This window comes from Pholis gunnellus (assembly GCF_910591455.1).
Source record: "Pholis gunnellus genome assembly, chromosome: 1".
Lineage (NCBI taxonomy): Eukaryota > Metazoa > Chordata > Actinopteri > Perciformes > Pholidae > Pholis > Pholis gunnellus.
This window is the reverse complement of record NC_136528.1, coordinates 19,727,495-19,748,561: the sequence shown is the minus strand read 5'-3', so window position 1 is coordinate 19,748,561 and position 21,067 is coordinate 19,727,495. Positions and strand designations below refer to the sequence as shown.

The following is a 21,067-nucleotide window of genomic DNA, read 5'->3' as shown; positions in this document are numbered from 1 at the left end:
CTTAACTTAGGCTTTTACTTCTGTCAGGAAGCGCTCAACCTTGTTGTCCTTGAGGTGATGGATCCCTTTACACTGCACAGATAAAAAGGCCTGATGATAAACCCTGATGATAAATCCTGAAAAGAAAGAACAGTGTTTTAAATCTCACTGACTCCTAATACTAATATTTGCATCAAATAAAAAAATAAAAAGGCATACATTGTTTAAGTTATTTCATTAATGACTGAATGTGGTTATTTACTTTTTAGAATTTACATTCGTAGTGTGTAAGTTATTATGTTGAGCACGTTAAGAGCTATCTAGGAAGCATTGTCCCTGTGTATGTTTCTGGTGCTTTTATTGTGGAGGATGAGACGGAAGAAGAAAAAGTGGAAAGAGTTTCTGTTAAATGTGTGAGAAGTGAATAAAGTTGCTGCCATCTTGGCGCAAAGTACGGAGCCTCGCCTCGTGTTTACTATTTGATTACTATCCTAAAGTATAGGCGCAACATTAACGCTCGACTACAGTATTGATATACTTTTTTTGGGAAATCATCAAACTAAATGAAATGATAGAATATAACTTTCTGTATGTTTGTAACCTTTAATCCATAACCGAAACAAATTTGAATTGCGTTATTGGAATAAATGAATCTAGAGAAAACATGCGGGTGAGGCCAGGAAGTACTACAAATACACAAAGGAAGTGATAGTACAGAGTGCTCTGATTGGTCTAGACAGTTCGAGCACTTCCGCCGCTTTTGGGGCTCGCGATCTAACATACATGTCTATGCTAGCGATACAATTGTCTCCCTCCTGTGCGAGGTAGACCCGCACTATCTCAACAATATCCTCCTCAGACCGACGTGCGCTGCAGTCGGTATCTAGACACGGCCTTTTCTTAAGACCCAGAGACTGTCTGTGAGAGAGAGGTAGGCTGAAACACACCATGTACACCAAACTCTGAGTGCAGTCTTTGTCCCAACATCCACCTCTCTGTGTGAGCATGCTAACGAGCTAATATTATGGTGCGGGGATCGATAACCGATAACTCCTGCAACGTGCCGATAGGACGACATAGAGGTAAAACTGCGTTGATATCGTTAAAATCCTCAGTGCTTTAACCATGTCGCGTGTTGCAGCAGTTGAAGAGCAGGAGCATTGGGAATCATACATGTTAGCTTGTTAGCATTAGCTACCTAACCCTTGAAAATGACCGAGAGGCTAACAACACTGGTGAATGTGAGCTAGCTACGCTAACATAACATTTGCTCATACAATGTTAAATAGTGTTATCTGGTGACTTTTCAGAGGTTTGGGGGATGCTGATATCTATGTTTATTTATTTTTTAATAACGTTTAATTTGATTGTGAACAGCGTCTTTACATCCTCATATGTCACCTGTCACAGTTAGTTAGTAAAGTCTGCCATTCTATAGTGTTTTTGTGTCTTTATTTGGGCAAATTTAAAGCAGTTATAAATACTATTATTAACATTGGTTAAAATGTCCATATAAAGTGAAGGGTGACGCCTAGAGCTCTGAGCCCACTGGGTATTATCCCCGTCTCTGCAGCCCCACTAACTGAGTATTTTATCTTCTTTTAGCGCATTGTTTTGGTTTCACTGCCCAAAATATTACTACTCTCAACATCTGTTTCAGTCACAGCAGGCAGCTGTTTTCAGTACAGTACCACCACCAAATGACAGAGGGACAGAGTTAGTGACTAGCTGGTGGACATAGTGGAGTATTTAGCACCTAAAGAAACAGATATTCGCCTCATGAGTTGGTGGGAAAAATAAAAGGAAAGTGAATATTCAGTATTGGACTTATGAGTGCCAGGTGCACAGAAGCGCCACACCAATTGAATGGAAATGTTGCTCCATGTCCGTTTAAGGTGTAAATAATATGTAATTTTTTACCAAAGCGTTGGCCATAACATCTGTATAAGAGGATCGTGACGATGTTGTTTGTAGCTTGTTGCGTTGGCAAAAAAAAACAATTTATTATGTCCACTATTATTCATTTTATTGACAATGGAAGTGGGTACATCGTAGTGATGAACCCACAGCGAATTATCATCCATCTGTGCAGTTGTGCCCTTCACACATTCTACTCTCATCAACCTCGCTTCCAGAGCAGCAATAGGTGGTTGTTTTCAGCAAGAAAGTGCTGACAAACTCATTGTACACTACCTGCTCAGCACCAAACAGTGGCGACTTTAGCAAGCTAAAGACAACGATGCCCTTCTCTTGAGTTATTGAGGAATCAAAATGGTTCTTGAAGGAGACTTACTTTTGTCAGGTGGCCAGAAACAAGACCACACATGAATGCCGATATTGCTCTGTGTCTGGTGGAAGTGTGAATAGGCTGACACATAGCCAGAACAACTTGAATAGTGTCTTACTTGTAAAGCGAGCAAGTGTGAACGATTCTTTTTAAGAATGCGTCTTTGCTCCAGCGTTTACGCCCGTGCTCTTCCGGGTGTGACTTGTCAAAACGTGTATTTAGTTACCTTGCCATGTGTTGTGCTTCAGCCTACACTGTTAAACGCTGAAAATGTTGAGAAAGATGGTGTGTTTTTACAATTTAAAAATGTCCGGTTCATAAATTTACAAAATATATTTGATCATTTCTTTGCCGTATTAGTATCTAAAAAGTGTTTTAAAATGTGTTACAGGAAGTGGTGTTCGGGCTGGCTAAATATTGTGTTTTTCTGCTGCAGGTCCACGATGTCTGAACTTTTTATGGAGTGTGTTGAGGAGGAGCTGGAGCCGTGGCAGAAACAAGTTCCTGACGTTCAATTGATAGATGATGACGACGACGATGAACCCATCTTCGTTGGAGTGCTCTGTATGTCATAGCACATTTTAAATATGTTAATGTGTTTAAACACCTCATTTTGTTGATGTTTAAGCTCCACAAACACAAATCACTCTATAATCATATGACAAAATATCCCGTTGAAGTGCTTATTTTGGCCACTTTTGTGTGTTCTTGCAGCTAAGACGGATGTTAAGCCTAACCCTCCACCACCTCCTCAGAGGACCAGTGCAGCCAAACAGGAAATACAGCATCTTGCTCCTAAGCCTGTCGTTGGCTCCTCTCAAATGCTGCCGTTGAGTCTGGCAGCAAAGGCAATGAACAATACAGTCAATCTGACAACAGTGGCCCCACAGCCTGTTATCGTCAATAACCAGGTATTTGTGGTATTCAAATATTTTTCTGCAAATACTGTGCAATAAAAGCAAACAGCTGTTAAGTCAATTATTGTCTTTCTTTCTTCTTTTTTTGAAAAGGGCTTTATTGTCACTTCTCCACAATTAGCAAACAACAGTGAGTTTATTGCCTCTCTTGGGAGCCACTACCCTCCTGGGACTTCATTTACAATCGTACCAGGTAAATCTGAGTATGATATAACATGAGGAGGAAACCTTCCTTCCCCTGATTTTGTTATGTAACAGAAAGGCTTCATCGAAGACATTTTAATCTGGTAATGTTACGTTTGTGTGTTCTGTCTTTCAGCTGGTCAGCAGCATCTATTTCAGCAGGTCACGTCAGCCGCAGTAATGCCTGGTGCTATCCACAGGCCTCAGGTGCAACAAATCAGCAACAATATTGTGACGTTGTCTAACGTGCTGACTCCTGCCGTCTATTCAGCTCAACCCCACCAGATACAACTCAACCGCTCCCCACAATCTTTTCAGCCCTTTTCTATGCCTGTAAAGGCCACGAACAATAACAGAGGTAATTGTATTTTCTAATCTAACATTTAACATTAGTTCACCATACTTGCAGCAATAACCCAAATGTTTATGTATTTTTTCCTACAGATCTAAGAGTAGTCAAACGAGTATTGTTACCGCAGCATATAGACAGCGAGGCAAAAAGAACCAAGATTGATTTAGGTAAGTTTCTGTTACTGCAGTAATTTAAAGGGAAAATTCGCCACCTTTTATTTCGATGTCCAATCAGTGCTGATAGTAAATGTAGTCAAATGAAGAAATAAATTCCCCCGTGCATGCTATATTGACTGAGAATGCAGATGTTTTTCCTGCTGCAGAGCCGTGCTGTATTCTACATGTCCCAGGATGCATTGCACGCAAGTGGCAAGTTCGCTACGTTTGATAAATATACAAAGTAGACTCCCAAAATGTCAATGAAGGAAATATTCGTACACTTAAACTGGGAAAAAAACCCGTACACCTTCTGTATTCGGGCGACTGTGGCTAAGTGGGTAGCAGGGCCGTCCTTCAATCAGAGGATCCCCGGCTCCGCTAGTCTCATGTCGATGTGTCCTTGAGGAAGACACTTGACCCCAAAATTGCTCCCGTAGCTGTGCCTACGGTGTATGAATGTGATAGGATCTGAATTGTAAGTCGCTTTGGATAAAAGCTTTTGCTAAATGGCTGGAATGTAATGTATTCAAGTTTATCTTGTACACCGAACTAAGACAAGCTTAATTTCCATCATAAAAACACAGTCCAACAACTCCAACAAACACTGCTCACGCTGACATTCAAAGCTGAAGTAGCGCTCTGTAGTTCAGAACAACGGATCTATCAGATGCAACACAGAAAATCGAGAGAGCTGCAAGCGTTTTACACACCATATACCTAACTCAGTGAGGTAAAGATAAGGTTGAAAATCGGCAAATTCTCCCTTTAATGATCCTGTTTTGTTGTCTAATTTATGTAAGCACTGTCAATTGTAACATCTAACTGTTTTTCTGTAGGGACGCAAAAAGCAATGCTTCCAGTGGAAAACGGCATCTTCAAGAAAAAGTGCCAAAAGTGTCAAGAAGAATTCCGCACACAAGAGGCCCTGAAATTTCACATGGTGGTGAGTGAACATATTGTAGTATTGTGTTCACGAGTGGAAATTAAGATGAAAATGCTGTGATAAGTATTCACCTAAAAAAGCTCTTACTGGCACACAGTTTGCATATATAAGCATTCTGACATCAGTTTTTTTTTTTTTTTTTAATTGATGTGTTTGTATCTTTGCTTTAACGAATCAGACATCAACATGAAGTCTTCTCTTTAACATCTCTTTATTTCAGAGCTGCTGTGCCATTGTGGAAAGCGCAGCTCAATCAGCCCTGAATATTGGTGCAAACAAGCGCATCATGCTGGTCTCAGAGTTCTACTACGGACGCTTTGAGGGAGACGGGAACAAAAAGACAGCGCAGAAGGCCAGCTCCACTTTCAAGTGCCAGAGCTGTTTAAAAGTTCTCAAGAACAACATCAGGTATGATCAAATGTTTCCTTGACCCCAATAAAATAGGGTTAAAATCCATTTATTTCCATATGTTATGGTTTATTTGTATTTGTTTAACACTGCTGAACCAGTGATGTGAGTTCTGTTTAAACCCAACGTTGTGAGGCGTCAAAAGCTCTATACAGTCGTTAATATGCTCTCAAAAAGCAGACTGGGACTTAAAGGACTTGCTGAAACGGCCTAAACATGAAAAATGACTGCTAGTTGAGGTGCCGAAGGATCTGTTCCTTTGAATAAATAACGTTGCTTTTGAACATTGCAAAAAAACAGCTTCTGTAAGCGGCTTTTAATGGGGAAACCCATTTGTACTGCAACCTCTCATAGACGAGGTCAAAGTTCATCCTCATAAGAATTTCTATTAGGGGAGCTGAGGCAGCAGAATGTGCCGGCTGAAAAATTGGCCATTCCTCGTCAGGGCGGCGGTGGCAGGTAGCTGTGGAGCACTACATCATTAGGCAAAACCAAATATTTGTCTAATTGCTGATATTATAACGGTCATTATACACGCTTAGGAAGTGAGGTGCCAGGAAAATACTTCATTTATCTTTAAACCCTTTGGGACCTTGACCATAACCACTCCACACAAGACATGAATATTATTTTTTTTCCCCACTACTTGACATAGGTTTGGTTTTAATGCGCCACTTTCCTATTTTAAAATGGAAATATTTCTCAGATCACTTCAAATGGGCTGCATTATAGATTATGAGCCCACAGTTGTTGTATGTGTGCGATGATAATGTTACAATCTGGTGAATGTAGAGCTAGAATGAAGACCTTTTTTTTTTTTCCTTCTCACCACCAATTAGCCGATCATTTTCTAGATTAGTTGGGCAATTGTTGAGTCGATGAAATGTCAGACATAGTGAGAAAATGTAAAAAAAAAAAAAAAGTAAGTTCAGAGAGCCCAGCCAGACACCCTCAGATCCAAACCCCAATGATTCACTATCATATAAGACAAACCATAGCAGCAAATCATCATAACTTCATAGCTGAAGCCAGCCAATGTTGACATTTGACATGTTGAGTTAATCCTTTCAGCTCTGTTTGTTGTTTAGTGTCTAATGTGTGTGTGTGTGTGTGTGTGTGTGTACACGTCCCCACTCGTGCAGGTTCATGAACCACATGAAGCACCACCTGGAGCTGGAGAAGCAGAACAGCGAGAGTTGGGAAAGCCACACAACCTGCCAGCATTGCTATCGACAGTACATGACTCCATTCCAGCTGCAGTGCCACATCGAAAGCGCTCACAGCCCGATCGAATCCTCAAGTATGACATGATAGTGGTTACGGCTCAATCTGACAGCTGATGACAGTTTGCTCAAACACTATGGGGCCTTTTGTGATTTTCCTTTTCATTCCTTTTTAAGCCAATTGCAAGATATGTGAGCTGGCGTTTGAGTCGGAGCAAGTTCTCCTAGAACACATGAAGGACAACCACAAGCCCGGCGAAATGCCCTACGTCTGCCAGGTCTGTCTCTTTCTACTGAGTTGTGATTTGGTTTAATCTTGAAATGATGAAAACATTCACTGATACTGAAATTCTGTTTCACCGATTCCACAGGTCTGCAATTTCCGATCCTCTTTCTTCTCAGAAGTGGAGACACATTTCCGAAGTGTCCACGAAAACACAAAAGACCTGCTCTGTCCCTTCTGTCTCAAAGTGCTACGAAGTAGTCATATATACATGCAACACTACATGAAACATCAGGTACGATGCTGCACTTCATTTAGTCTGCTGTAAAGCTACTAAAGACTTTCTAAGAGCTTCATACTTGTCATGGCCGACAAACCAATGTGTTTACTGTGAATTCCTAAGATCGTAAAAAGTATCTATGCAAGAGTTTGAACCCACTTTTAGTTTGTACTATTAACTCCCACGGTTGGATTGATTCGATTGTCTGCCTTGCACCTTACCGTAATACATAACAGGCTGACAATGAAACCTGCTTCTCTTCACCTGCCCTAAAGGAGCAATAAATATGTAGAGTTGGAACCGAACAAAATGAATTGCTGCTCTATTAATAGCAATGAAAGTAGTTTCTCTCATACTCGTTATATTCTTTCTGTGAATCCAAATGAAACATCTTGGTAATTAGCCTCTAGTCGCACCACTTATTCATCAAGGTGTTTTTTTCTATTTCAGAAAAAAGGGATCCATCGCTGTGGAAAATGCAGACTGAATTTTCTCACCTACAAGGAAAGAGTGGAGCACAGGACTCACTTCCACAAGACTTTCAGAAAACCTAAAGCCCTGGAAGGCCTTCCTCCGGGAACAAAGGTCTGACCCCGTCATAACAACATCAGTATGATATTCATTTTAGATATGTTCATACAAATTAAATTCAGTGTCCATGCACATTGTGTCCTCTTTCCAGGTGACCATTCGAGCCTCCCTCGCAGCAAAGACTCCCACATTGCAGACCTACCCTGATCGATCTGGCTTCGTTGTCGGTCCAGAAAGTTTCAATCAGCAAACCAAACCTCCAGCCGGTGTGTCAAAGTCTAAGTCAACCAGCTCCGGAGCAGGAAAAGCCAAGACGACTCAGAGCAAGAAGCAAGATGGCCGGACTACCAAACACAATCTGGCACTCAGGAATCTCAGGTTGTCAACTCAACTCAGCAGCCGGAGACACGACAGCAATAACTAAATCAAGTTTTTATAAACGAACGATAAAAAAAAAAGGGTCAAATCTTTGTTATTAAAAGGTTTCAGTACTTTTAGTTTGAAAACTGCCCTTGGAAATCTCCAGCATGTCCCCACTGATGCAGAGCCCCACCTCCTGGGTATTTATGACGGGGGGGCAGATTAATAGATGTTATTAAATCCTAGTAATACACAAAGTGGCTAATTGCATTTTCAATAATTTTTCCTGACAGTCTTCATTAGGCTGGCTAAAAATAATATCCCGTAAAGAAGATAGAGTGGGAGCTGTTTCTTGAACAAACTAATGAGTGTGATATTTGGTTAATTGGGCTCACTAATCAAAAACACTATACTGCCTTTAGTCACATGATGTGGGCTTTTAAGCAGGTGAGACATAAGATAATGTAGTAGTGTAACAGAAGAGTTCAGACTAGTAGAATATAATAAGGAACCTGCAGACCTCTCAGCACACAATTAACATAAGTAATTGGTGTGCATCTGCCATAATGAACCAACTTAGTCTGGTACCGTTTTAAACATTTATCCCTTTCAGTGTCTTAAAATCTGACCTGACCCATGAAAAGAAGGTGTTCTCAATCTGAATATCTTTGTGTTTTGTGCAAATTTCAGAGTCAGTGGAGGCTGGTTCACGTGCATCGAGTGCAACACACAAGTCGACGACTTCTTTTCTCATTTCCCAATGTTTACAAATTGCGGTGCGTGCAAATATCGGACAAGTTGCAAAGTCTCCATTGGGAATCATATGATCAGGTGAGTGGAGAAAAAAAACGACGTTATTTTAGGCCCAGTGTATTTATCTGACAAATCTTTCTTTGTCCTTTGTTAGATTCCATAGTACCATAACAAAAAACAGATTTTTGAAAATGGATCATAAGAAAAACGTCGCTGCATTAAAGTAAGTATACTTCATTAAGTCTATTCTGCATTCAATAGTAAACAGTGTTTTCTGATTGAAACGGCACAAACGTACAATTTTGTTTCCCCCCAGACTAACCCTGGTCTGTCTCAACTGCGACCTCCTCGTGGACGCGTCAGGCGGTGACCTGATGACCAAACATTTAACCGATAGACCAAATCACATATGCAAAGTCATTCAGGAGAAAGGTACGTGACTTTCTTCCTGTACCACCGTACTCATGGCTGGTATTTAGTTTTGCACCTTTCTTGAAAAGGTTGTTTCTTGTTTTTAACCCAGCAGATATCAAAGCCAAAGATCGAGTGTGAGTAGAAACTACTACCCACATTACATGTTGTCATCCGACTATCTTTAATCTAGAAAAAAATACTGTCGAAGACCAGAGAACATGTATTATATTCTAAGTCCTGAGATTAATTTGCATCGTTGTTGTTTTGTCTGCCACAGCTACAAATCTTCTGTGTAAATCGCATGTCCTCTGTTCTCCTTTAAGAAAATATCTAAATTGTCTGGTGTCACAATGGCGCCCCCTGTCTTTGCATTGGCCAGTTGGGAAACCTCTACCTCCTTATCGATGTAGAGAACTTGTTTTTAAAGAGCCAATCAAATTGTTTCATTTTCAACCTTATTTGCTTAAAGCGGCCTTTACACCGACTAACAGCCAGACAGCTGTTAGCACAAAGACACTGTTTCACATTAAAGGTTACAACATCATTAGAGCTGCAGTTGTTAGTCGACCAATCGATTAGTCGATTGACAGAAATATAATTTCTTATTACTATTTTCATAATCAATTCTTTGTAAAAGTAATTTTTAATGCAAAAATGATTTTTTCAGCCATTCGAATGTGGAGGTTTCCTGCTTTTCTCTGACACTGAAACCCACTTGTCTCACATTTTTCTGACATTTTAAAGACCAAAACATTAATCTAGCAAATACACGGCAGATTGGTCGATAATAAAAAGTAATCATTAACCATCGTTGATTCCTAAACTTCATTATAACCTCTTTGATTTCACTAGAGTACCGGTTAACAAATGTCCGGTACTGCTGTGTAATGTTTGGCCAACTAATTAATAGTAGCATATTGCTAAAGGCTTTAATTATATCCAAAATATGCTTTTTTTTTAATGATGTTCTCTTACTTTTGTGCAGTCAACTCTTCTTGAGGCAGCCTGCTAAAGTCTTGTACGTCTTGACGCCGGCGGCTGCTCAAAGACCAGAGAAGGAAAGTGTCACATCTGGAAGTCTCACTGTTGACCAACCAGAGTCACAGCCGATGTTACCAGAAGCTGATCAGGAAAAGGGTCCCTCAGAAATAACTGTTACTGAAGGTTCCTCTGAAGGACACTCTAAGCAGTCGTCGCTGCCTTCCTGTACATCAGATGGAGTTTTAGATCTGTGTGACGAGTCGGTGGGTAACTCTGAGAGGCTCGATGTCAGAGAGCAGGTTCCTGAGAACGAGACGGGGGAACAACGAACCTAATCACAATGAACCAGTAAACAATGCTCCTGACACGGAGATGACTGCACACTTAACACTTTTAAGAATAACCGCTTCATCAGTTGGCATTGTTTCTTTTACAAAAATCAAACATGATCATGCTGGTATTTGTTACTGATCCCCTCAAGAGTCGTGTGTTTGGCAAGTCGAGTTCAACAGTTGTTGTTTGTTTTCCTCTTCTGCACAACTTCCATTTCCTAAATAGATGTAAAGTGTCCTTGTATTGATGAACAGAAATACATCCACCACAGTCTTCTTAGTTGCCCTTTAAACTACTGAGTTAAATAATTTGTATAGTCACACTTTTCAACATCAGAAGTTAAACTTAAATGATTTTGGCCCATTTTGTAGTTCTTAAAAGTTTCAAAACCTGATTGATGTCCTTTAATTTAAAGAAACCCGTCTGTTATGAAGAGGACGCTGTTCTGCTCCTCAGGGTTTCTAATCTGCTTAAGTGAGAAAGATGAACACTCGTCAATGACTTGACTGTTAAACTCACTCAGTGGTGCAGAATATACAGGCTCACTTTCTCTACGGTGATTTATTGATGCATTTTAAATTCTCAATGCAGTTTGAGTCCCGTTTCCATCTGAGATTTGTTTTGTTGTAATCTTGAGTTTACTTTCATGTTTGTTTTAGTTTGTTTGGGCTTTTGAGACATTTTACTTTCCCTTAATCTGTGGTTAGTTGTCATTGTATAACGTTTTAATTATTTTATGAGAGGTAATCTCTAAGACGCTCCCAGTACATGTAATTTGACGTTCTAACAAGAACATACAATATCCCTGAATTGTTTTACATTGTTTACAGAAAAGCCTGGGTTTTTGGCAGAAGTATTGGTCCATAACTGAGATGGTACAAGTACATTATGTTGTAACCAGCTGGTTTACTAGAGTAACATGTATCTCAACTCTCAGAAAGTTGCTTTAACCATCACAAATTATATAGCACATGTATAGATAATGTAAGCATCCAATTTTATTCTCTGGGAAAAAGAGTGTCAGATTTGTGAAATGTGTGGATAAAACAAAGATAAAGTAATGGTAATGAATATTAGGTGAAATATACCAGAACTATTTGAGGAGTGAGCAAAATAATTTATGAATTCCATTGTGTTCTCAAGTATATTTCATTGTCTTCCTTCTAACATGTTGAAAGTGCAAGCTTGTAAAATAAATGTAAACACAACATTTGGCGGAGGTACTCAGCGCCACACTTCAACTTGATAAAAATATGTCGACCAATTGTTATGCCGCAGCTGCTGGTTGATGAGGTTTCCTTTTAATTTTGTATATACGGTTAAACAAAAAGTCTAGTTCCTTGTAGCTCTGGGAATACTCTATACAATAGGGTTTGTTTACTTTGTCTGACTTAATCACTCAACGTTCATTGTTAATTCCATAGGGTTTTGTAAAGGGTTTTCACTTGTGTAGTGTATATAGAGCCAGTCTGTAAATGCAGCCGTCTATGAGGACACTGTAAATGTAACACCGAGTCTGTTTTGAATACATGCCTCTGAAGATATTGTGTTCTCCGTAGGACACAGTTTCTTTAGATCTATAAAGTACTGGGTTTGGGTCCGTGTTTTCCTGTCTGTTGTGTAAATAAATCTTTAATACAAGAGGTTTGAGTCTCTGCGTGTTCTTTTTCTGAATGTCGCTCTCGAAAGCAAGCAGACTATTTGGTCAACAATGAACTCCAGAGAGCTCAGACATTTGGATATTATGTTTACTTATTCCTGAAACAGTTTTTAAGCCTTTATTTTACTGAGCCATATTCACTCTGCACTATTGTGCTAATAAGCTTCTGCAGAGTTCATATAAAATAAATGTGCAGTAGTGAAACATAAATATTAGTTACTTTACTATTATAGTAAATAAAATATACAATAATTAAGAAAAACAAAATAAACAATTACAGTTAAGGGACGTTGCTGAATGTGGATTAAGAGATTTAGGCTAAATAAAACAAATATTGAATGTAACATAATATACAGTTTTGTTAAATTGTAAGTAGATTGTAGATACGTTGGAATTTTCCAAATAAGTGCATTGCTGATTTTGTCTCCGTATTACTAAATGTTCATTGATCGAGCGATTTGACTCTCACGTGAAGGAGACGTTTAGATTTCCCCGGAGCTGACGTCATTGTCAACGCTCCTTTTTTATTGGCTTAGCACACGGACACGCGGCGTTCCTAGGACAACGAAACCCCAAACAACCGTGGAAACCCCGGCGACACCTCAGGTTAACAACGGCTAATGAATCACCCACGAAGACTGGCATCGAAACGTGCTTTAAGTAAATTAACCCAAAGTTGTTTTAGACATTAGAGAGTTAAGAGGAGTTATAAGTCGAGGAGGCGGGAATCGACGAAACGCACCACAGACATGGTCAGTTAGTTAACTAACCGTGGAGTCAACGTTAGCTCCACTGATACAAACAAAGCAGCACTTGTCACTGCTCATCAGCTCATTCAGTGTGTTCCTATATGTGTCCTGTGTGTGTTTCATTGGGACAGAGTCGTGACTGGGCGCACAGCCAGCGGCAGATGCTGATGATCCAGGAGCGGCAGGAACAGGAGCGGCTCCGGCAGCAGGAGGCCAAGCGTGTGGACAGAGCGCGGCAGATGGAGGCCGGTGTGCGGGACGAGGGCACCTTTGAGAGGAGGAGGTACCAGCGACAGGTGCAGGAGGAACTCAAGGAGAAGCAAACGAAGAGCGCTATGCTGAAGGTATGTGTTGCTCTCTATTGTGCAGGTTGTGTTAGACAAGTTGCCAATTCGCTGTGATGTCATTATAATTCGACGATGATTTAATGTCATTATGCAACACTGGGTGGCACAACGAAATGCAGTTGTAGCCCGTTTGCTACACAAGAAAAACATGACAAAACAATACAAAAACAGCAGTGCATAACTGTAGCTCTGTTTTTTTTAGAGGTGTATAAGGAGGAATGTAAACAGCAGGCACAAAACAATTATCTGTGCAGATAATATGGCCTGCGTCTTAATATTAAAAAGTAACATTAAGGAAACAGTGTCCATCCACTTTGACTATGTAACCTGGTGACAATGTAAGTGTATTTTACTGTAGACTAGAGCTGAACTGCCCTCTTATACTGCTGAAAAACAGAGGAAGATGTTCAACCTTATTACACGGGTAACATGGAGGAGTTGTGAGAAAGCTGTTTTAATGAACAATACTCCAAATTTAGCAATAGTTTTATTGGTAATCACGATTAAAACAGGTCAAATCCAAGCCCATTGGTGGTGTGAGATCCAACCTTTGATAAACACTGCTTTATACAACACTACGCTGTCTCATCAATGTATAAACTGGAACTTACCTAAACTCAGATGCAGATCATCATAATTAAACTGTCACTTGCAGGCGGAGGAGGAGAGAATAAACAGAGAAAAGCAACTCGAGCAAGAGAAGAGAATGGCTAAGGAGCTGGCCCGCATCAACTATGAGACACAAAGAGAGGAGAAAATGAGACAGCATGTTAAAGAGAACAGGTATGCATACTCATTACCTGGACTTACTTTATATTCTGGGGCAAAATACAAATGCAACACTTCTTGCTTTAATGTTATCTTTCTCTGCTTTGGTCTCTTCTTTATTTATGCAACTATAACTATTTAAATACCTTTCAGCGTGGAGCTTCGAGAACTTGAGTCTAAGCTGAAATCTGCATATTTGAATAAGGCAAGAGCTGCACAGATTGCTGAGCAGGAAGCCATGAGGTTTAAGACAATGGTGAGCACCGTCCTCATTGATTTCAGTCATTTCACAAAAACAAGTCTGAACCGCTGGTTGTGAAAGATGGATTCTTCCTTTAAATACCTCTCGATGCTTTTCTTTGCACAATGGCCACCGGGCAGAGATCCAGTGTTATTATTCCAACATTCTAAACACAGAACATTCAATACAGGCTAGATACTGTGCACGTTCTCTTTCTGACATTAGCGTGAGGAGGCAGACTTAGCCCGCAAGATAAAGGACGAACATGAGCGAGCAGACGTTGAGCAGCAGAAAGTGGAGCAGAAGCGCCACGAGGAGCTGGTGCAGTGTCAGAGAGAGGTGGAGCAGCAGCTCGTGGAGAAGGAGCGCAAGAGACAAGAGGCATACGAGGAGTTCCTCAAAGAGAAGCTCCTGGTTGATGAGATTGTCAGGAAGATTTACGAAGAGGATCAGATGTGAGTCCTTCATTACTAATTCTTAACAGTCTTTAAGACGACTGCACAATGCATACATGTATTTTAGTTTTTGCTAAACACAGCAGTCAAGAGATAACATTTGTATGCATTTCAAATAAAGCTTCTAGTAGCATCCGTTTCTTCCAGAGAAACCGTGTAGGCTGTGGTAGTACGATTGATTTATTTAAAAAAAATAATGTTGTTGTTTTCTGAAGGGAGAGAGAGCTGAAACTGGAGAAGGTCAGAGCCACTCAGCAACACATTGAAGAATTCAAGAAACAGCAGGCCGAGTGGAGACGCATGGAGCAAGAAAGGATGGAGGCCGAGAACAAGCGCATCATGGAGTTTGTGATTCATCGGGAGCATATGGAGGAGAGCAATATGGCTAAGATCAGAGAGAGAGAAAAAGGAAAGGAGCATCTTCATAAAATAGTTAAGACAATGTTTTTTTGAATGTATTCCCATACTTTTATCTTTTCATTCATTGACACGTGCCTGTATTTACCACTAACAATCGTTCCTCTCTGTTCTCCTCTAGCTTTCTGACCAGATAGAAGAGGAGAGGCAGCAGCGTGAAGAGACGGAGCGAGTCCGTGAGGAACTTTATTTTGAAGAACAGGAAGAGGCTAACAGGCAGAGAGACATTGTAAGTATCATTGCTTCACTGTTTCACTATTTAAACATCCATACTAAGCAATTCTGACTATAATAAGATAAGAGTTGAGTTGAGACAAAGTAATAACAAATATATTTATTTATATACTGGATATTAAGGGTCCAAGTCATTTAGGAAGTTATTATCAATTCATTTGTCAATCTTTTTTAAATGTATTAATCATTTGGTCTATAAAATATTGTCAAACAATGAAGAATAACCATTATGAGACAAGAGACATACACAGAGTCCTGTGTGCTCCTGAATGATCTTAATGTCTCTCTAAACATTCATCGAACAGGACGAGATGGAGAAGAAAATCAGAGAGAGGCTGATGATGCAGCAGAGCTGCCAGCAGCAGATGGTTTTCAAAGAGATGCGAAGGCAGGCCGAGAAAGAGGAAGACGAGGCCTTCAGGAAAATGATGATGGCCAAGTTTGCAGAAGACGATCGCTTGGAGCAGATGAATGCCCAGAAACGACGCATGAAGCAACTGGAGCACAAACGTGAGGTGGAGAAAATGTTGGAGGACAGAAGACGGCAGCATGAGGCTGACATGGTACGAACTACGCTCGCTGTTTGCATAATCACATCGAGAATGAGGTGGTGCAACACCATGAGTGAGACACAACCTAAACTCTAGTGTATCATCTTTGATTGTAATGTCAGTTGGTTGAGTTGAATGACCTGCTTTGATAATAACATTGATCTCTCTCTTCAAGGAACTGGAGGCTAAAGAAAGAGCAATGGAGCAGGAGAGGGAGGCGCTGCGTCGGCAGATAATTGAAGAGGAGAGGCAGCGACTTCTGAAACGCCACGCAACAAAACTCATTGGCTACCTACCAAAGGTATGGTGTCGTGTATGGATCATAAATAATGTCACACACGTGCGTATCTCCTGTAGGTCGAACAAGTGTATGACCATGAGTGTATCCATTTCCAGGGCTTGCTCCGTGAAGATGACCTGGAGCACTTTGATGAAGACTTCAGAAAAAACTTTAAAACCCGTCAGGCAGATATCTTCTCTGAGGACGGCTGGGATAGCGATGAGTAAATTGCATACTATGCCACTAGATAGCAGTTTAAGGTTACAGTGACCATTTCTCAGCATTCACGATAGCGCTTGTGTAGCATTCAGTAACCACACAGCTATTAATTGACATGTTTTTATTTGGATTGTGCTGACAGGATCTGAATAAAACTCATTCCAGAAGAGATCTGAGGCCCTCTGGTGGCTAAATGTGACAATAATTAGGAGACAAATCTCTAATTCTAAATTATTTTGAACTCAAAGTCTTCTATTTATCTGAACCTCTCCGTGTCTATGACTTCCCCCAGTCTAGAGCTTTCATGAACTCGTCTTCTGTGAACGACAGCAGCTTGGCAGCTTCAAAATGCATCTGCACAAAAATAGAAGTTGATTAAACTCTGAACAGGGTGTATATGAACAGGGTGTATATGAACAGGGTGTGTATGAACAGGGTGTGTGAGACAGACACGTACCTTTTGTCTTTTGAGAATGTCAATCAGCTTGAGCTGCTTCTTGAAACCCACGATGAGTTCTGCTTTCTGCTTTTTTAGCATTTTGTTTTCAGCAAGTAGATTTTCTTTACTCTGATGCTCCTCGCTTATCTTGTCCTTATTCAAAATGATTTAAAAGACTGGAATTAGTAGAAGTTAAACACAGCTTAGCTTTTGGGCAACCCGAGGACTCATTTGCAAACAATTAAAAACATGTTGAAATCCAGTTGAAGCCGGTACTTTATGTAAATCCAAAGAGATAAATGAACTTTCCTCTTTCTTCAAATATCATATTCCACGTTTCCCTCAGATATTTTCAAGTCCATTATGCAGCGTAACATTCAGCGGCCATACATGAAAGCCTCCTGATCCCTCTGCATGCTTCAGTTTTATTATTTACTCTGCAGTTTATTACTGTGTGAAGTTATGGAGCTCCTGTTTCAACATCGCTTTGATCTGGAACTTTTATCTACTAAAAGGATAAATGATCGTTTTACCTTAAAAATGGTAGCCCTTTACGTTACTTTTTTTTTCACAAATACTTTTTGGATCCTAAAACTATAATAATAAGACCCTCATAATCACAAGGCTTTAGAATGATATTAAATGAACCCTGTTACACAACACATGTTGCTGCTACGCCCTCTACAAGTGTAATAGATTTGTTATACTCAAATAAAGATTTGATTCTTTGTGATTGTTATAAATATGTTATTATTTATTTTAAGTATTACATGTTTGATTTATGCTATCATTTTAAATGATTTTAAATGCACACTGAATTGTACACTGTTTAAAAAGAAGTTTAGTTTAGAAAGAATACCGTAGTTAGCAACAGTTCAACAGTATTCTTTTATACATGACAATCTGTAGCTTGTAATAAAACATTTGAATAATTAGATCATGTGTTTATCAGCACTGTAATTTTCAAACCTTGTTCATCTGTTTCATCTTGTTGAGTTGAGTCTTAAACCTCTCCACCTCCTCCAAAGCTCTGTTCAGACGAACCTCCACGGTGCTGTGGACGCCCGCTGCTTGTTTGTGGGATCTATTCAGATTTTCTATTTCCTGCACAGAGCAAAGCCAGTTCACATGAGTAATGGAAGATGGTCTAACATTGTCAGCAGTGACATGGTACAGACCTTGTGTAATGCAGACACTTGCAGTTGAAGACCGTCACATTTTTTGTCGGACTCCTCTGCTAAAGCTCTGTGCTTCTCTATCTGTGTCTGCTGGATGTTTGTTGTTTTCTGCTGTCTGGCTCGTTCCTCCTCCAGCTCCTTCATTTTTGCACTAAGTTTAGCATTTTCATCATCCTGCAACGACAGACACATAATGTTATTAATAAACAATGTGCTGACAGGGCAATAACAGCTCCATCTGAATTGTTGTCTATCAACTAATTACCTTCTTATAATATTCACTTGAGAGTTGGTCCAGTTCCTCTTGCATGATCCGTAGTTTTGCCTTCAGAAATCGTATTTGAGCATCTGAAACGCCTTAATAAAACAATAGAGCAACACAGTTAGACTAATGAACCCACGAAGAATACATTAAGAAGTACCGCATGCTATTACTGACAAACTATTATTTAATGTTAAAGCTCCAATTTAGATTTAATTTAGGATTTCTTAAGTGGCAAGATTTCCTCATGGATAATCATTTCTTAGTAAATTTTGGATCCAACATTAACCAACATAGAGGTCCTCTTGGTTAGAAAATGTAATGAATAATGGGAATATAATATTTATTGTTGTAAAACACATTCAGACTCTGAAGAACGGAGAACTGTAGTGGACCTGTGAAGTTTTTGGGGTAATTCTAAGACAAAATGACATGCGATTAATGAATAAAACTTGGGTTTACTTTTCACAAAGTGACATAAACATTACCTGATCCTACATTGTCTCCAGCGTTAACCTCGTTATCCACAACATTGTCATGAATCGCGCTGTCCTTCATCTTCTCCTCCATGCTCCGTATCGTCTTTGCCACGAAGAAATCCTCCGAGTCTTCTACAGCTGCTAAATCAGCCACATGAGACATCTTTGGGTTTCTGAAATCAAGCGAAAATACATGACCTGCAGTGTTATTTTCTCATGAATAAAACTGGTCGAAAACGACTCTAAAAATGATTTACACTCAAACTCACACTGTGTTACAGTGAGGCTCTTTTCTTTGTTTTCCACTACACATGTTGCGTGATGTTGATGCGACTTTTTTTTTGGTCACCACCTAAAAGGAGGGATGGCAGTTAGAAACAGCATAAGGACATGTAGGCCTAAAACATTAACAGACTATACCTGTGGATTGTAAACTAATGTGTTGAGCAAAGTGTCTTCAGGTTCCAGAAATACAAACTTTATAATCTGAACTGATACCTTCACACCAGGCTCCTGCATGGTGCACTGTTGAGGCTTCATCTTCCTGTAGGTGAATAGATAGACAGAGAGACATGTTGGGAGATAGATACATAAGAAAGAATGAATTATATTAATGATATTTGTCGATTAAGTCCTTGGTCTTACACTGCTTTAATTAGCAATGAATATTTGAATGGTCTGTATGGAGGCTGGAATAAATGTAGACTTTAGAAAATGAACCACTGAAAAGTCAATAGCCATTCTGGTGACATGCCCAAGCCTCCAAAGATCTGAGCCTCAGATATTTATTACCTTGACTCCTCTTCATCCTCAATGTCCGTGACCAGGAGGGTGGAAAAGGGTTTTGACAGAACTTCACTCTGTTCTCTCTAAAATCAGATAAACACCAAGAGATAAACAGCAAGAGCTAGATGCACTTTTTAAAGCAAGTCTTTACGCATCAAAATGTCAACATCTGGATAATAACTTACCATAAGTTGGTCTGCCTGTCTTACTAGATCTGCTGTTTTGGCTTCCAGCTCTGCATTTAGGAGTCTGAAGGAAATAAAACGGAGAATGATATTATTAAGGGGCTGTCTTTAACATATACAAGGATTTCCAGAGCTACAGGACTGCAAGAAATACAATACATCCACCATGTTTTTAATAATATTTATACCAAGATTTAGTCCCTTATGGCATCTTTAATAGATAGGAAATCCAGTTTAGATTTTTAGCACATTAACTCTCTTACTTGTGGTCTTAAAACGCTATGTATGGCTTTTAATTGTAGGTTTACACATGATGAATTTCTCTCTCGGATGGTTTGATGACAAAATGAAGTGACGCTGATGGAGTCAAATAGAGTTTAACAGGTGTATAAGAAGAAGTGTGCCTTATTCAATGTTTTTCAAAACCTGTGGATCACTGCTTCTTGAAAACGTGAGAGAAATATATGTCTATTGGAACAGGTGCTCTTACTTGTATTGTTCTTCCTTTGCTAAAAGGTCATCTGTGTGCTTCTTTGTTGGACCAGAGGCAGATTTAGCCTGCGCTCTCACTTCAACCATCTTGGACCTCACAGCCTTACTGCTAGAGGACGGATGTTTCTTGGGATAAAGACAAAGCAGCAGACTTTATAACATTAATTCACTCAGGAGAAATTTCACATTGAAGGGATGTTTGTTTATGTTGTGTGTATATGTTAGAAACAAATATCTGATATTTTATAATCAGATTTTTAAACTCTCAAATATTGATGTTGTTATTTGCCGTGAAGACACAGTATCAGTCAGACTGAAAGTATGCCTCCTACCCCTGCTCCCACACTTTTCAGGTCAGTGGTCACAGGTCTTCCTGATGAACTGAAAGGCATATACACCCTCTATAAAGGCACTTCAATAGAAAGTGGCACCATATTGGCACATGTTTGTACACCCAGGTTGAAGTGATTTAGTGGTTAGAGGATGTGACTTATGCTAGTGCACATGCATATAGGCACAGCATGTTGAATTCAAAGGTAAAACAAGCACAACAGTTTGGCTCTTTGCATTAAATGTTTTACATATTGGGGGAAATTGAATTCAAGCAATGTGTGACTAATGTTTGGGGACAAAATCCCAACTGAATGTGATTGGCTTGGTGTCCAATCAATTTTTTCAGCAACAGACTGCAGCATTCTCATAGCTTGAGATATTCATTTTCATAACGCTACTTATTTTGTTTCCTTTATCTCAACATTAGTTTCTGTAGTATTTTGGAAGAGACTGAAGTGATTAGAGGTAGTGGAAGTAGCGTGACGAGTTAACGTTAGCTTGTGTTAATGTTTGTTGACAAAGGTCAGCGACTTCACCGGGTGGAAACAAATAATTAAGCGTTTGCTGGTGGCATACAGACAGTTTAGTTTGAAACAATAAGGCTACAAACCTGCGAAACAACGGGCTGAGACGGACGGACGTTTTTATCAAACCTTCTTTCAGCCAT

The 21,067-nt window shown here is 39.7% G+C and overlaps 2 protein-coding genes across 2 annotated transcripts; one reads left to right on the top strand and one right to left on the bottom strand.

The window, feature by feature from the left end:
* Positions 1 to 769: 769 nt before the first annotated feature.
* On the top strand, positions 770 to 16,254 carry LOC306697053 (zinc finger protein 280C-like; the record flags this gene model as incomplete). The annotated part of the gene is made up of 27 exons (XM_079160795.1): positions 770 to 910; positions 2,703 to 2,830; positions 2,981 to 3,177; positions 3,277 to 3,376; positions 3,503 to 3,724; positions 3,811 to 3,885; positions 4,713 to 4,819; positions 5,040 to 5,227; positions 6,370 to 6,527; positions 6,628 to 6,728; positions 6,822 to 6,968; positions 7,404 to 7,538; positions 7,636 to 7,862; positions 8,535 to 8,675; positions 8,752 to 8,820; positions 8,914 to 9,029; positions 9,121 to 9,145; positions 9,997 to 10,318; positions 12,866 to 13,078; positions 13,737 to 13,864; positions 14,003 to 14,105; positions 14,316 to 14,545; positions 14,761 to 14,977; positions 15,084 to 15,191; positions 15,502 to 15,759; positions 15,923 to 16,048; positions 16,144 to 16,254. The coding sequence occupies exons 2-27, from the start codon at positions 2,710 to 2,712 to the stop codon at positions 16,252 to 16,254; spliced, it is 3,945 nt and encodes a 1,314-aa protein (XP_079016921.1). The 5' UTR covers positions 770 to 910; positions 2,703 to 2,709.
* A 268-nt stretch (positions 16,255 to 16,522) lies between these two features.
* Positions 16,523 to 21,067, bottom strand: tex9 (testis expressed 9; the record flags this gene model as incomplete). The annotated part of the gene is made up of 12 exons (XM_079160784.1): positions 16,523 to 16,600; positions 16,704 to 16,838; positions 17,655 to 17,789; positions 17,864 to 18,037; positions 18,129 to 18,220; positions 18,614 to 18,777; positions 18,874 to 18,956; positions 19,103 to 19,148; positions 19,397 to 19,473; positions 19,576 to 19,639; positions 20,066 to 20,193; positions 21,011 to 21,067. The coding sequence occupies 12 exons, from the start codon at positions 21,065 to 21,067 to the stop codon at positions 16,523 to 16,525; spliced, it is 1,233 nt and encodes a 410-aa protein (XP_079016910.1).